The 15,175-nt window shown below is 36.8% G+C and overlaps 1 protein-coding gene and 1 long non-coding RNA gene across 4 annotated transcripts in view; one reads left to right on the top strand and one right to left on the bottom strand.

The window, feature by feature from the left end:
- The window catches only part of LOC115215539, a 27,740-nt gene extending 23,600 nt beyond the window's left edge, over positions 1–4,140 (top strand). The window contains exons 8-10 of one of the 3 annotated variants that reach the window (XR_005000757.1): positions 1,068–1,173; positions 2,246–2,533; positions 3,921–4,140. Coding sequence is in view for 2 of the 3 variants with exons in the window: in XM_036506178.1 (XP_036362071.1) it covers positions 1,068–1,173; positions 2,246–2,388 (249 nt within the window). In the remaining variant the exon portion in view is untranslated. Of the gene's footprint in view, positions 1–1,067; positions 1,174–2,245 lie in introns of all 3 variants that reach the window. The other 2 variants (XM_036506178.1, XM_029784722.2) reach the window with 2 other exon arrangements.
- The window catches only part of LOC118764920, a 26,131-nt gene extending 10,956 nt beyond the window's left edge, over positions 1–15,175 (bottom strand). Inside the window, exon 1 of the long non-coding RNA XR_005000758.1 lies at positions 15,051–15,175. This is a non-coding gene — a long non-coding RNA (uncharacterized LOC118764920). The remainder of the gene's footprint in view (positions 1–15,050) is intronic.

Here is a 15,175-nt window from a genome sequence, read left to right as displayed (position 1 = left end):
CTAGCACTATGACTTGGCATTGCCAGGTCATAGGGTTAGTCATTGTATAAAATGTTTACAGTAGTTGATTTATGGAAAAGATTATGATGTTAAATTTTTTAAATGCAAATATGTGAATGACGATGAAGTTTAATTTGTAGCTGAAATAGTATTGAATCTTTTGATACTCCATACATCAAAATCAATAACTCGGTTTTGGAATGCATATGGAATATATATATATAGGACAGACTTCTTTCGAAGTTGTAGAATTTGGTGAAATTCAGTTGGAAATTGTAAGAGTAGAAGTGGTTCACACAACACACAGACATATTGCCTTTTAATATATAAGATAACTTTCACTTTGTGAGCGCCTTCACTCTGTTGCAAGTTCCCAGACAAACTTTAGTTGAGGATAACAAAGATATTTGTTGTTCTACCGTTCATAGTAGTGTCAATAATCATGATCATACGATGATATCAGTGGAAATAGAATAGGGATCTGGACCCATGGGTAATGCTTCAAGAGGTTGCTTTATTTTCTGGCATATAAAATAATGTCTCTTCTCTCTCAATTTGTGACAGTTGATACATTGTTTTGAATAAATTATACATTATCTTGTAGCTTCCAGATTTCAGTGATGTGGTTGTTTATTTTTAGAATGGCATTATAGTGTTGGTGTGAGAGATTGGATCGGACATGTTTGAACATAAGACAGAATATTTGGGCCAGATATTACCACTTTAAATGATAGTGTCAAATCTGCGATATTTCAGCAAAAGAAAAAAAAAATCACTTTAATTATTTTCTCATGTTCTAATATGCAGTTTATCAAATCTAACACTTAGTATAATTTATTTTGAAAATAATGAACAATTTAGCAAAATAACTATTGTTATTCAACTGGTGTTTAGAACATAAATTGGTTTAAAATTTTGATGGAAGGTCTTAATTTTAGATAATTTTAAGGCAAAAAATTTGTCATAGAATTAGAGGCAGTTTCAGACAGGTTGGTATCAAAAGAGTTAATGTACTCCTCGTTAATTTAATTTTTACCAAAATTTTAATGATCATATTTTCTCTTTTCATTTCTTCTCCAGCATCTTCCAGATCAATGCATCATCCTGACTATTTGATACAGAATACTGGTGCTCCTCTCTTGACAGAAAACGTTGCGAGTTCAACAGTGAAAAGCAAGTATTTTATTAAGAAGATTTCTCTGTTATTAACTGATGTAATGTCCTATTTTCAAATATGACCATCAGTGTCGTATGATTGTTTAACCTGTCAAGGATATTTTATGCCCAAGTCAGGATTTTCATAAGCATGAGAATTCTAAATTATGATAGATGGAAACTGAAAGAAGCTTGTTGTATTTATGTACGTATGTATGTGTATTTGTGATTATATGAGTAATCATATCACCTGCTCTTGACATTGCACGCTAGTTGTAAACAAAATATCAGTATCTGCACTGCTTGGAACCTTCAGCAAGTGTCTTCTGCTACAGACCTGGGCTGACCAAAGCCTTGTGAATGAATTTCATAGAAGGAATCTAAAAGAAGTCCTTCCTGTATGTGTGTGTCATTGTGTTTTGATTGTCTCTCACTACCATTTGACAGCTGGTTTGGGTTTGTTTATGTCATCATAGCTTAGAGTCTTGATACTGATAAGATAAATACCAGGCTTAGAAAGTGAGTACAGGGGGTTGATTTGGTTAATTAAACCCTTCAGGATGGTGTTCCATCATTACTGAAGTCCAGTGAATGAAACAAGTGAAAGATAAAAGATTATACAAGTGGCATTTCTCTTTTGCAATCTTCTATGGAAACATGTCCAGTTACTGTGCTGCTTTGTGTTTGAAAGACTAGGGGAAATAAATTGCTGAGGTTGGTGATGGGTAGGGCATTCAGCTTTAGAAAATCTGCCTCAATTAATTTCGTCTGACCCAGGTATGCATAGGAAAGTGGATGTTCAAATGATGATAATAATGATCACTTTTATCTCTTGCTGATTAATGTTGATAAGTAAATGAGCAAAAACATTTGTGGTCCCCAAATCATTGGCTTAAATCTGCAAAACAAGAAACCTTACGTGTCGAATTTTATTGTTTGTTTTATTCAAGATACAATTCTAATTCTGTATTGCCTTGATATTCCCTCATATAATGCCATTTTTCTGTCCCCATAAATGCCCCTCCTTCTCTCTCTCTCTCTCTCTCTCCCTCTCCCCCCTCTCTCTCAATGTATTTTCTTTGTTTTACAGATAGTGCCCTTATCACAGGATTATCTGTTGGAGCTGCTGTTCTGCTTGCTACCATCATCTTGGTGGCCTTCATCATTTGGAAACGCCAGAAGAATCAGACCAGTCATGTTCCATTAATTGACAATGAGGAAGTTGTTATTTAAGAGAATATTTGGTTGCTTTTCTTTTGTCAAAGAATTATTTTTGCCTTATAATTTTCTTCCTGCAATTCTTTTTAATAGCATATAATTTCTAGTTAATTGAATGTTTTGATTTATAAAACTAGTATATGAGTGTGTGTGTGTGTGTGTAATATAGATATATTCTTGAGTTACAAGTGATTTGATTTGATATCTTCTGTTACGATTAAAAGAATTTTATTGAACTAAGCCATTAAAGACACACACCATTACACTTTACCCAATATCAGGTACCAATATATATAGTGTCATCATAATGCAACACAATAAAATAAAAGTGTAACTCATGCCATCATGGAAACTGGATCTGAAATGGTGATAATGTGTTTTTAATGGTTAGAATAACTACCACAGAGCTATTGTTTTGAATATTAATTCTTCACTAATTCTTCTGTATATATGTATATTTTTCTTACTGTGAGGTTTATTGATATTAAAATTAATAATTAAAAAATTTAACTTCGTTTGTATTGTTCTACCATCATTTTGTGTCTTAAAGAAAGACACCCACTGATATTGAGTGGAGAAAGATATTTCAATAAATTTGCATCAGGTTTTTAGGAGGTCTCACATTTGGTAAAGAAATGAAAATTCTTTCTTTTTCACAGATTCAGAATTTAAATTATTCAACCTGAGACAATATAGTTTTGAGATCTTGTGCAATTTATAGTTTTCCGAAGTCTTTCTTAGATTGGGCATCGTCTCCAGAAATTGTTTCATCTTTGTCATCATCACTGCAAGTTAATATTCAGACTTGTTTGAAATTTGAAATCTCAGATATTTTATGACAATTTTCCCCCATTTACTGTTTAAAATCTTTTCTATTTTCTCCATAAACACTTTACTATTTATTCCTTTGCTCTTTTTAAAATACACACCCCATGTATTCTTACTTTTAATTATTCAGAATTTAATATTTCTTTATTAATTTGAATATTTGAATTATGATTCAAATATTTTTCTTTTAAATGTCTTGAAACCGTTGGCATTAAATCGAACTATTTTAGGTGGTGGGCATCTCTTTTAGGAGATGTCTTATTGCAAATAATCGGAGAATTTACAGGAAAGTCTTTCTTTTTGATTTTTGGCTTCTTAAAGTGTATTTTTCTATTTAAGTGTATATTTCGTCCAAATTTTCAGAAGTAGTCTGATTAGCAAAAATATGATTTAACAAACAGAAGTGTTTTATATATATATATATTATTTGGTTAGGTATATAGTAGGATCTGATGAAGTTCATTAGGGTCTGTCAGCATTTAATGAATATAAACAGATTAAAAAGGAAATAATTGGTTTGCTGGGAGGAAAGGAAAAGTTTAGGGTGTCAGGCATTATTTTATAAGACCAAAACTTATATGCAGATGTAAGCATTGCTGTGTGGTTAAGAAGTTTGGCTTGCAACTCAGTGGTTTTGGGTTCAGTCACACTGCCTGGTACCTGGGGCAATGGCTTTTGCTATAGCATGGTGCTGAACAAAGGCTTGTGAGTAAATTTAGTTGTGTGTGTTTTTGTACCCTTGTCTTGACATTGTGCTAATTGTAAACAACTGTGGCTGTCATACCAGCAGTGCTGTTTATTTGCAATCTGCCATGAAAACCTGTCCAGACGAATGGATAATATCACTTTGCTTGGAAACCGGTATGGGTTGACAACAGGAAGGGCATCCCGCTGCAGAAATCTGCCTCAACGAATTCCATCTGACCCATGCAAGCATGGTTAAAGTAGGCATTAAAACAACAATGATGAAGATGATGTCATATTAAATTCTCTTAAAAACTCAGCTGCAAATGCCAAGTGAATTTATTTTCTCTCCGGCATTAAAATATGGTAAAAGTATGGAAGCCTGTTCTACATTCCTATATGAATCTCACTGTGATGGGGTGAAGATTTTAGCTTGTTGAATGTTTTGCTCAAGAATAAAGCAATCCTCTTAGCACTATATGAGCTTGGTAATTGTCCTTTGTCAACATTGATTGAGAAAACCTCTTCTTAAAGGCATTCCAGCCGAGACCATACTGTAATTTTAGGAGTCTCTAGAATTGTATTATTTTTCACTTCGCTTCTTTAGTATCCATACCACCTACAAGCAAGAGTTTTCTCCCTTACATCTATTTTGTTTGTTTTTTATATACCATAAACCAGTGTTACATTGTGCTTTTAGCTTCAAGTTAAGTATCGCTGGCTGTAGAGACCTATCCCTCTTGGTGTGACCAATTCGATGATGCCATTCCGAATTTCACACTTTTTCAGGTTATCTGTTATTTCATCTCCATCTGAATGAAATAGTGTTTGTGAAATACCAGTTCCACCATCACGTTGACTTAATTCCACTAATCTCCACGCCATCACATACATGTACAATTGCCACTTTGTGTAATTTTGATATTGTATCACTTTATTATTTACAAGTAATTCGAGGTGATTTGGTAGAACTTAACACATTTTATATAATACAAATTTAATATATACTTGGACTATCCCCCCCCCCATCACTGAATCCAGGTTTTTAAAAAAAAATGTGTATACACACACTAATATACACACAAAGTAAGTTAGGGGTTATGGGTGCAACCTACTAAGGGATAGTATTTATCCAATATACTGTTGGTAAAGTACCCAGATTCCTAATACATAAATGTTTTTAATTGCAATGCAATTAACTCATTTATTGTATTAAACGGGTGAAGGTAAAGAAATATTTTATCGTTAATTTATAATACAAATAAGAAAATGGAGAAACAGTTTAGTTTGTTCATCAACTTTTGGATACTAGAATGTTGGATTATTTATTCATTTATCAAAATGAGAACCTTAATAGCATACATATATCTTATAATTCAAAGGTTCTCATTTTGTTAAATGAATAAATAATTTAACATTCTAGTATCCAAAAGTTGATGAACAAACTAAATTGTTTCTCCATTTTCTTATTTGTATTATATATATATATATATATATATATCTAATGTGTGTGTGACTTAGCACATAAATGCAAAACAACGTGGAAAAAATAGTACTCAAATACTCAAGGTAGTGTAATATGCTTTCTTATTAAAACTGCAAAAACATCACAAAAAAACTTAGAGTTTCACATTCCTGTTCATTGGACACTTGTGATGAAGAATGGAATAAAATTGTAAGATAAATTTTATTCCAGCCTTGATCACAACTATCCGACAAATGGGAATGCGAAACTCTGAGTAACAGTTTGTTGTGATGTTTTTACTGCTTTAATAAAAAAAAGTGTATATATAATAAATATGAATATATAGTCCATTATGTTAAACTCTAGAACTTTTTTGTTGATTGTTAATTATTTCACAGGTTAAATTAAAACTGCATTTAAAGAAATATGCTACTATCTGGTTTATGGGTTTTGTTTGAAAAATGTCTTAAAAGCTTTTATAATTTCATTACTTTTTTAAAAAAATTTTTTAAGGAATATAAACATTTGCCATATTCGGTATGGATGGACAGATCTGAGAATTAACATTTGTTTCAATATTTTTGTTTGTTACTTTAAGAATTTGTTCTATTTTGGCATAGTAATCTCTTTTATCTATTTAAACATATATATAATATATATTTTCGTTTTTAACTTGTTCTTTTTCTGCTTTCTTTTATCTTATGACTTTTCGTAAGTTATCCTGGAAGAAAAGGAATGTATTTAAAGACAGACAACAAATACAAAAATTACTATTTTTATGAAGTTTTCTTATTTGTATATCTTAATAAACCAAATAAAAAGAATTAGCTTTATTTTGTTTATTATTTATTTATTTTTTTTATTTATTGCCCACAGGGGGATAAATATAGGTGGGACAGACAAGGGGATTAAGTCAATTATATCGACCCCAGTGTATAGCTGGTACTTAATTAATCGACCCCGAAAGGATGAAAGGCAAAGTTGACCTTGGCGGAATTTGAAATACCGCTAGGCAGACGAAATACCGCTAGGCATTTCGCCCGGTGTGCTAACGTTTCTGCCAGCTCGCCGCCTTTAATAATTGTTATAGAGTCAAGGAAAGTTGTTAGATTAAAGTCTATGGCTCTATTGTCATTCTTCTGTTTTGTAATCTTTTCACTTATTTTTTAAAAATATTCTTGGAACAAGTTGGATAACATTGTTGGTGATTGCTCCCCACTGAAGACTAAAACTAGGCAAAGATTTAAAAAAAGACCTGAGTGGAAACGGAAGTTTGATAATGAAGAAAAGCAAAATTGAGAGAAAAACAATGAAGACATGATTGTGAGACAGTGCCATTAGATGCTGTCACAGTGGCCAGAACTGTTACTTGTGGTTATTTACAGTTGCAGTAGATACTATCCTATTAGTAAAACTAAACCAAGACTTTCCTGGTGGAGATCCATGGTCTTGCAATACTAACACTGCAAGGTGCCGCCATCCATCATTGTATTACTAATATTCTCATTTCCTTAAAGCAAATAGTGCTTGTTACCCATTGCAGGATCTTAATTGATAAGCAATCTGCTTGAGACAGTTTCTGCTTCTAAGATACAAAAACCTCTTGTTCTAAAGTGGTTACATTTAGATTTAAAATATTCCAAATATTGCACCATAATCTTATGTATAAATCTCGGGTGTTCTAAATATCAGTATGATAACAAAAATTTAATTATTTTACTAAATCTCTCCAGATTCTGTATATAAATAGTATAATGGAGATTTCTGTCAACCCTTTTGTGAAGATAAAAGGTGTGGATTGATGGATAACAAGTTTGTTTCTCGATCACATGGTTTTGAGTTCAGTTCTACTGTATATCACCTTAGGCAAGTGTATTCTACTATAGCCCTGAATCGACCAAAGGTTTGTGAGTGAATTTAGTGGACATACACTGAAAGAAGCCTGCATGTGTGTGTTGGTACTATTGTCTTGATGGTAGTAAATGAGCATCATACAAGTGAGGTTATTCATTTCCACTCTTTGACAAAACATGTCAAATTTGAGAGAAAATATTACCTTGCTTGAAAACGGGGGACAGAAAAGGCACCCAACCATAGGAAAATCTGCCTCAACAAATCCCATCTGACCTGTGCAAGTCTCAAAAAATTGATGCTGCTGCTGATATATACATTCAAACACGCATATATACATATTTTAATTGCCTCAATAACTGAAGAGATGCTGGTGCTGGTTTCTGCCCCAACATCCAAAACTCGGAGTTTTATTATGGCAACTAAATAATTGTCACATATTATATTACAAATAAATTCCTCTATTTACATAATATCAAGGTCTCTTTCATTCTTTTGTTGTCTTACCATTACCATTAATATATATATATATATATATATATATTTTTATTAATGCGCCCTCTGGTTTCTATGGCATATGTATTCCCCCCAGCTGGACGGGACACCAGTCCATCGCAGCGTTACTCAAGAAACAGGAAGAGTGAGAGAAAGTTGGGCGAAAGAGTACAACAAGGGTTGCCACCACCCCTGCTGGAGCCTTGTGGAGCTTTATGTGTTTTCGCTCAATAAACACACACAATGCCCGGTCTGGGAATTGAAACCGCGATTCTCCAACTACAAGTCCGCTGCCCTAACCACTGGATCATTGCACCTCCACACACACATACACACACGCACACATATATTATCAACAGCACTTAATGTATGTGTTTGCTTTCTGCCATACACCACCCTGGGGGATGACTCTTTCATAATGCAGTCTATCACTTTCAGGTATTTTAATATCCAGCATTATGAGGGAATCATCCCTCAAGTGCTATACTGCGGCAAACCAGTGAACAAACAAAACACACACATATATATATATATATAAAATAAAATGCAAAATGGGACAAGAACGCAAAATATCTGGACAACTAGGTGATAGAAAAAAGAACAACAAAACATCCAGATAGACGATACAAAAAAACAAGGACGGGTCATTCGAAGCCTTTTATCTTCAGTCAAGAACTGGATCATCCTCACAATTTCGGCTGATTAATCTTGAGATTGCTCCAATCTGGCCAGCCCCAAGGAAAAACTAAGCTAAGAGCATTAGATTCCTTGGAAAAAAGCATCGAATGTATACGAAAACAAGGACGGAAAAACAGCCGATGTTACACGACACCATAAAGTCTGGATACATGTTCTTGTTTTTTCTTTCCTAGTTCGAATGTGAGTTATTTTTGCTTCTGTATCTATGTATCCATCCCTCCCTCCCTCCCATTTTGTTTCAGTTATTTCATGAAACAATATTTTGTACAATTTGAAAAACGTTCTGTGATGTCATTTCAGTTGTGATTTCACAACAGAGAAAGTTTAAGGAAGGTGATATATTTGAAATTTCCCCCAACACCAAAATATCAAATGGAAATTGTAGTTGTGATACCTGTGCCGGTGGCACGTAAAAAGCACCATCCGTACGTAGCCGATGCCAGCACCGCCTTGACTGGCTTCCGTGCCGGTGGCACGTAAAAAGCACCAACCGCTCGTGGCTGTTGCCAGTCTCCCCTGGCACTTGTGCCGGTGGCACGTAAAAAGCACCCACTACACTCTCGGAGTGGTTCACGACTGAGGATGAGCAGAAATAGCTCGAAACCGAGTCGGTCTCGCGATTCTGTTGTCTTCTGGCAGATGGTTGGCTTCCCTGCTTGCAATATGTGCAGGCTGCACCTATATCCAGTTGTCGGAAGATCTGCCTAGGGTTGATGTGGCGATTGACTTCACTTGTCTGTACTGTATAATTACTACTATCACCTGTTTTGAAATTTTCTGACTACTTTGCTTGTCATCTCTCTCTCTCTCTCTCTCTCTCTCTCTATATATATATATATATATATATATATATATATATGTATACATACATACATACATTCATACACACAGACATACAGGAAGTAAACAGACACCTTTAATTTTCAAAATTTCTGATCTAGGCGTCTTAATATGTTTTCAGCGGTGTAGAATTTACAATGTAATTATTCTTTTTCATCCCAGGTGCCATTATATTAAACATTTGCGGAGAGTAACCATGCCACGCACAAAAAATTCAGCAGAACTGTCAGATTTTCAAAGAGTTCGTATTGTTGGGCAATCTGAGTCTGGTCTTAGCCAGCGAAAAATTGCCGAAAATCTTCAAATTCCGCTTGCTACTGTTAATTATAGTGCAATTCAAAAGCCAAGGAAAAGAATCAACAGATTATCGTCCCGGCCGACTTTGGCCCTCGGAAAGGAAGCTTCGCTGTTTGAAGAGAATTGTGGAAAGAGAATTGTTCGAAGGCTTCTGACATTGCAAAACTGCTAGAAGTTAGTCCAAGAACATGTTACATAGCTGCATATTATGAACGAGCAGCTAGAAGAAAACCTCTCCTTAAACCAATTGATATCATGAAAAGAAAGAAATGGTCTAAGGTGATGTCAGAAATATCCAGTTCATTGTGGAATAGAGTGATTTTCTCAGATGAATCCAGAATTGCATTATTTTCAGACAGTGGACGTGTTTGGGTCTGGAGGCTTCCCAATCAAGAATTTGATTTGAAACGACTCCAATCAACTGTGGAAGATGGCGGTACCTCTGTAATAGTACGGGGAGCTGTCATCAGCAATGGTCGTTCTGAGCTGATCGAATGTGTTGGAACCATAAACTTTGAAAAATACATAAAAATACTTAAGCAAGGACTTCTACACGATAACATAACGAAAAATGAGTTTTTATTCATGGTAGATGGGGCTCCATGTCACACAGCGAAAAGGAATCAACAATGGCTAACTGAAAATGGTATCAAAAAGCTTCCTTGGTGGAGCCAATCTCCTGACATGAACCCGATTGAAAATATTTGGAGCATACTAGATAGAGCTATACGAAAAACTTGACAGTAACATAAATCTAAAGATGAATTATTTCAATTGTTACGTGAAAAGCGGGCAGAAATTCCACAAGAGACAATCACAAAACTCATCAGTTGAATGCCAAAAAGGGTTTCTGAATTGAAAACTGCAAAAGGAAGGTCAACTAAATACTAAAGTATGTAGTCCTACCTATCCATTACATTCAATTGTTCGCTTTGCGTATTAAATAAAAGATTTTGAAAAATAAAAGTGACTATTTACTTCCTGCATATCTGTATATATAAATATATATATATGTACACACACACACACACACACACACACACACACACACACACACACACACACACACACACACAACACACACACACACACACACACACATACATACATACATACATACATACATACATACATACATACATACATACATACATACATACATACATACATACATACATACACACACACACACACACACATATATATATACATATATATATATATATATATATATATAGAGAGAGAGAGAGAGAGAGAGATCTATATATAAAATCTCTATATAAAACTGAGAATGTGTGTCTGTCTGTGTGTTTCCCTAAAACTTGAGAACTACACAACCAATTTCATTCAAATTTTACACATGCCTTCTTTGGGTCCATGTAGTTTCTTGGGCAAAAGAAATGTTCAACTTCTTGTCTAGGGCGAGCCCATAGCAATATCATATCTTCTCCACTATTTCAGTATTACGTGTTAAAAGTGAAACAAAAACATCTCTCTATCTTATGTCAGATACTTTCACTTTAACAATAAAAATTAGAGATAATAATAACAATTGAATTATATATAGTAAGTAATAATTAAAATGAAACTAAATTAAATCGTAACATAACAATTAAAAGTAAAAATAGCAATTGGTATAAAATTGCATCAATGACTTGAACTTGAATAAGTGGTTTCACATGAATGGGAATAAATTAAAAATACAATTAGCGTGCAGAAATGGAATAGTCCAGATGGAGGTTTGCACATACCGTTTACCACGGCTTTTACATAAGATTATCTGCTAATTAGCTAGCATTAAGTATCTATATGAAGTTTGGCTGTATGTAATGTCTGTTTTCTCGAACATCCGTTTCGACTGAGTTGGTACGTGTCAATTTTTCCCTGTAAATATTGTTATTGTTACTGTAAATTATTGTTATTGCTTTTAAAAAGAACTGTTATTTGCTTTCTTTGAAAGCTATTTGTTGAAATTCCCCCCATGCGGGGGAATTATTGTTATCTTGTGACTCTTTAAGCCAATTTTTGTGAAAGGCTTTTTAAGCCAATTTTGTGAAAGGCTTTTTAAGCCAACTTGTGGAAAAATGGAAATGCATACACCTTTCTCTTTCTCACCTGTGTCAGGCGAAGAAAGTAGTTCACCAGTAGTAACACCGAAAAAACAAAACGAAAAAACACCAGCAGTCTCACCGAAGAAATTCGCAGAGGTAGCTGGTAAAAAGGAAAAGAAGCTAAATACTGAAAAGAGTAATTTAGAAAAATATATGCACATGTTGAAAAAAGAAGGAACGGAAATTACAGTGGCTACAACAGAAGGAACGACCGACGCAGTAAACAGGAAAAGGATCATCTACAAGACCTAAAGCATAGTTTAAAAAATGATTCAAAGAATAGAGGAAAATAAAGTGGAAAAATGCCTGAAACCAATTTGGCCCGAAATCACATACATCAACCGTGGAAAAAGGTTCGGTGCAGTGGAGGTAACGTTTAAAACAGAAGAAGCAGCGAAAAAGTACTCTTTGGAGACACTCAAAACAGAGGAGGTGGTTCTTCTTCCAATATACATGGGAAGAAGAACATCAAAAATAAAAATAAACAATATCCCCCCTGAAGTGGATGCCACTTGTTTAGTGGCAAGCAATAACATTAGGCCTGGATGAAAAAATAAATATTCTCCAGGTCTCAGTGGAAGAGGAAGAGCATTGGAAGGGGCAATGCTTGACGATGGCAATTCAAGCGGAGGTAGCAACCTTAGAAGAAATTCCAGAAGCCATAAATGTTAGCGGAGGCGAGAGGCTGATCGTATACGTGGAAGGCAGAAAACCGAGATGCTTCAACTGCGGGTTGAAGGGACACATCAGGGCCGAGTGCCAACCTAATGAGAAGGAAATAAAAGAAGAAACACCAGATGAAACAACGCCAGTACCAACACTAAAAGAAACACCAGCACCAACACCTAAAGATGTTACATCACCAGCGACAGAAGAAAGTAAAGAGAAAGACAAAGAGGAAGGATGGTCGACTACTTCCAAGAAAAAGTAAAAAACACAGACCGCCCCTCCCAAATTGAATATAAAACAGAAAAATGAACAAGAGAAAGACAATACGTAGATGGCCATAAAGGCATGAAACAACAGACCAGTCAACCGTCTGGCAGTTATCCCAACTGCCAAACGAGTTGAGAAAACTACATCGAAAGACTTCCTTATCTACAGGATAGGCCGGAAGGATTACGGGCGGATTAAGTCCGAATTCTTCCACGACGTAGGCCCTCTAAGAATGGATTTTTCTCCATATATTTACGAGGACCTACGTCCAAATACGCCACGAGCCCGGGAAAAAAAAAGAAAAGGAGGATGAAGAAACGCCGAACCACTGATATTGAGGTAAGTAATGTCTAACATTCATGATGGTTGCTTAAATATGCGTGGCCTGAGATTAAGCTGGAAGCAGGGTCGCTTCCTTAATGATATCAGGTCGCGGAATTTGGATGTCATTGTTGCTACAGAAACCCGGTTAGAGGGGCCAAGAGATCTGCTCCCGCTGTTGAACGGCTACGAGAGTATTTTCTCTCCAGGCAGTCCTACCGGTGGGAGTGGGGTGTGGGTCCTATTAAAAAGAAACCGGGTTTTTGAGAAAAAGTTAATTTTTTCAGATCCAGAGGGTCGGCTGGTCGTCATGGATTTGACGTTCAGTAACGGTAAAGTTATCAGACTGGTTGCAATTTATGCACCCTCATCATCATCTGGGCAAAGTGAGTATTTTCGTGAGTTAGAGAAATTTCTTAATACTTTACATTAATTAGTTGTGCTAGGAGACTACAACACAATTTACCAGGCGCGAGTAGATTATGTTGGCTCGTGTACAGATAGAAAAGGTAACCCTGGCTTCCTGGAACTGCTAAGACGCTTTGAGCTAGCAGATCTTATAGGTTGGAATTTCCGAACGCTCCATTGTGGACATGGTCAAATAGCGACGGATCTTCCAGGTCTTACATAGTTAGAGTACTAATTAGAAAAGCAGATAGAGAAATAGCTAAGTGTCCACAGTTTTACCTGGTCAGCTACAGTGATCATAAAATGGTCACCTGTAAGCTTGACATAGATAAGGTATATAAAAGAGGCTCCAGTTATTGGAAACTTAATACGTCCCTTTTGGCGATTAGAGACCGGATTAGGACTTTGATTCAGAGGGCGCTATCTGGTGCCATCATTAATAATAAATGGTGGTATGCTCTCAAGCGAGCCATAAAATTCGAGTCTATTAGATATAGCATAGGATTAGTGGCTAGAGAGGCTAGGATGGGATAAACTCTAGTTAAGGATTTAGAGGAAGCCATGAAAACTGGCTCTGCGGCTCAGGTGACGGCCAAGAGACTGGCGTTAAACCAGCACCTCGAGGCCAAACACATGGGCTGCATTGTCAGGGCTAGGATCCGCGCAGTGGGTTGTGAGGGAATCAACGCCGCAGGATCGGCCCGAGTGGTGGAGGCTCAACGTGGTAATGATGCCACAATTCGATCTTTGACGGACCAACAAGGTAAATTGATAGACGAACCCGAGGAAATGTGCGAGGCTTTTCAGGAGCACTTCGCTCAGCTTTTCGGTGGGGGCGGCGGACCGAATAGTAGGAGGGGCTTTACGAACCTCCTCGACGGGCTGCCGTGCCTATCGGGGCGAACTGTGAAGGGCCGATCACGCCTGAGGAGGTGGCTGAGGCTATGGCGGACTGTGGCGCAGGTAAGGTGCCAGGACTGGATGGTCTACCCTCTGAGTTATATAAGAGTATGCCAGACTTGTTCGGGCACCTACTGGCGGAGGTCTACGCGAACTGGCAGCAGAAAGGGTTTATTCCTAGATCTGTGCGCCGGGGAGTAGTGACGCTTGTCAGAAAGGACCCGTACAAGTGGAATTGTACTGCTAAACACAGAGTTGAAGATTTTGGCCAAAGTGTTATTGAAAAGATTGGCGCGTGTCGCGGATGGTCTGATCGGGGAGGCACAGACATGTGTCGTTCCCGGTAGAACCATTCAGGATAATCTCCATCTTATACGGTACACTTTAAAGGGGTTCAATAAGGATTCTGGCAAGGGTGGGGCACTGGTCCATTTAGACCAATCTAAGGCTTTTAATAGGGTTGACCATCGCTACCTGGTGTCCATTCTGGCACAGTTCGGCCTGGGTCTTGGCTTCCTCAGGTGGATCATTTAGATTTACGACAACATCGACTCGGTAGTTCGGGTGAACGATTTCTTATCGAAGCCGTTCAACATCAAACGCTCGGTTCGTCAAGGGTGTCCGTGGCTCTTGAGCCATTACTGCGAAAATTGAGCGGCATCCCGAGACAGCCAGGTTGTGGAAAATCGGTGTCAGCTTACGCGGATGACATCACCATCATCGTAACCGAAATGGATCACCTACATAGGTTTACGAGACGGTGGCAGGAGTAAAAGTTAATCGTGAAAAGTCAGTCGGCTTGCAGCTCGGCACCTGGAGAGGTAAGTCGTGGGACGTTGGACAGAGGGTCCGAATAAGTTGCTAGAGGTTTGGTTTGGACCAGACTTCCAAATAGAGAAGAACTTGGCCGAGGTATCGAGCAGGGTGGCTGCAGTAGTCAAGACCTGGTCTTGCCGGTGGCTCTCCC

Source organism: Octopus sinensis, linkage group LG9 (assembly GCF_006345805.1).
Source record: "Octopus sinensis linkage group LG9, ASM634580v1, whole genome shotgun sequence".
Classification (NCBI taxonomy): domain Eukaryota; kingdom Metazoa; phylum Mollusca; class Cephalopoda; order Octopoda; family Octopodidae; genus Octopus; species Octopus sinensis.
The sequence above is the reverse complement of the archived record's forward strand: the minus strand, read 5'-3'. Positions and strand labels throughout refer to the sequence as shown.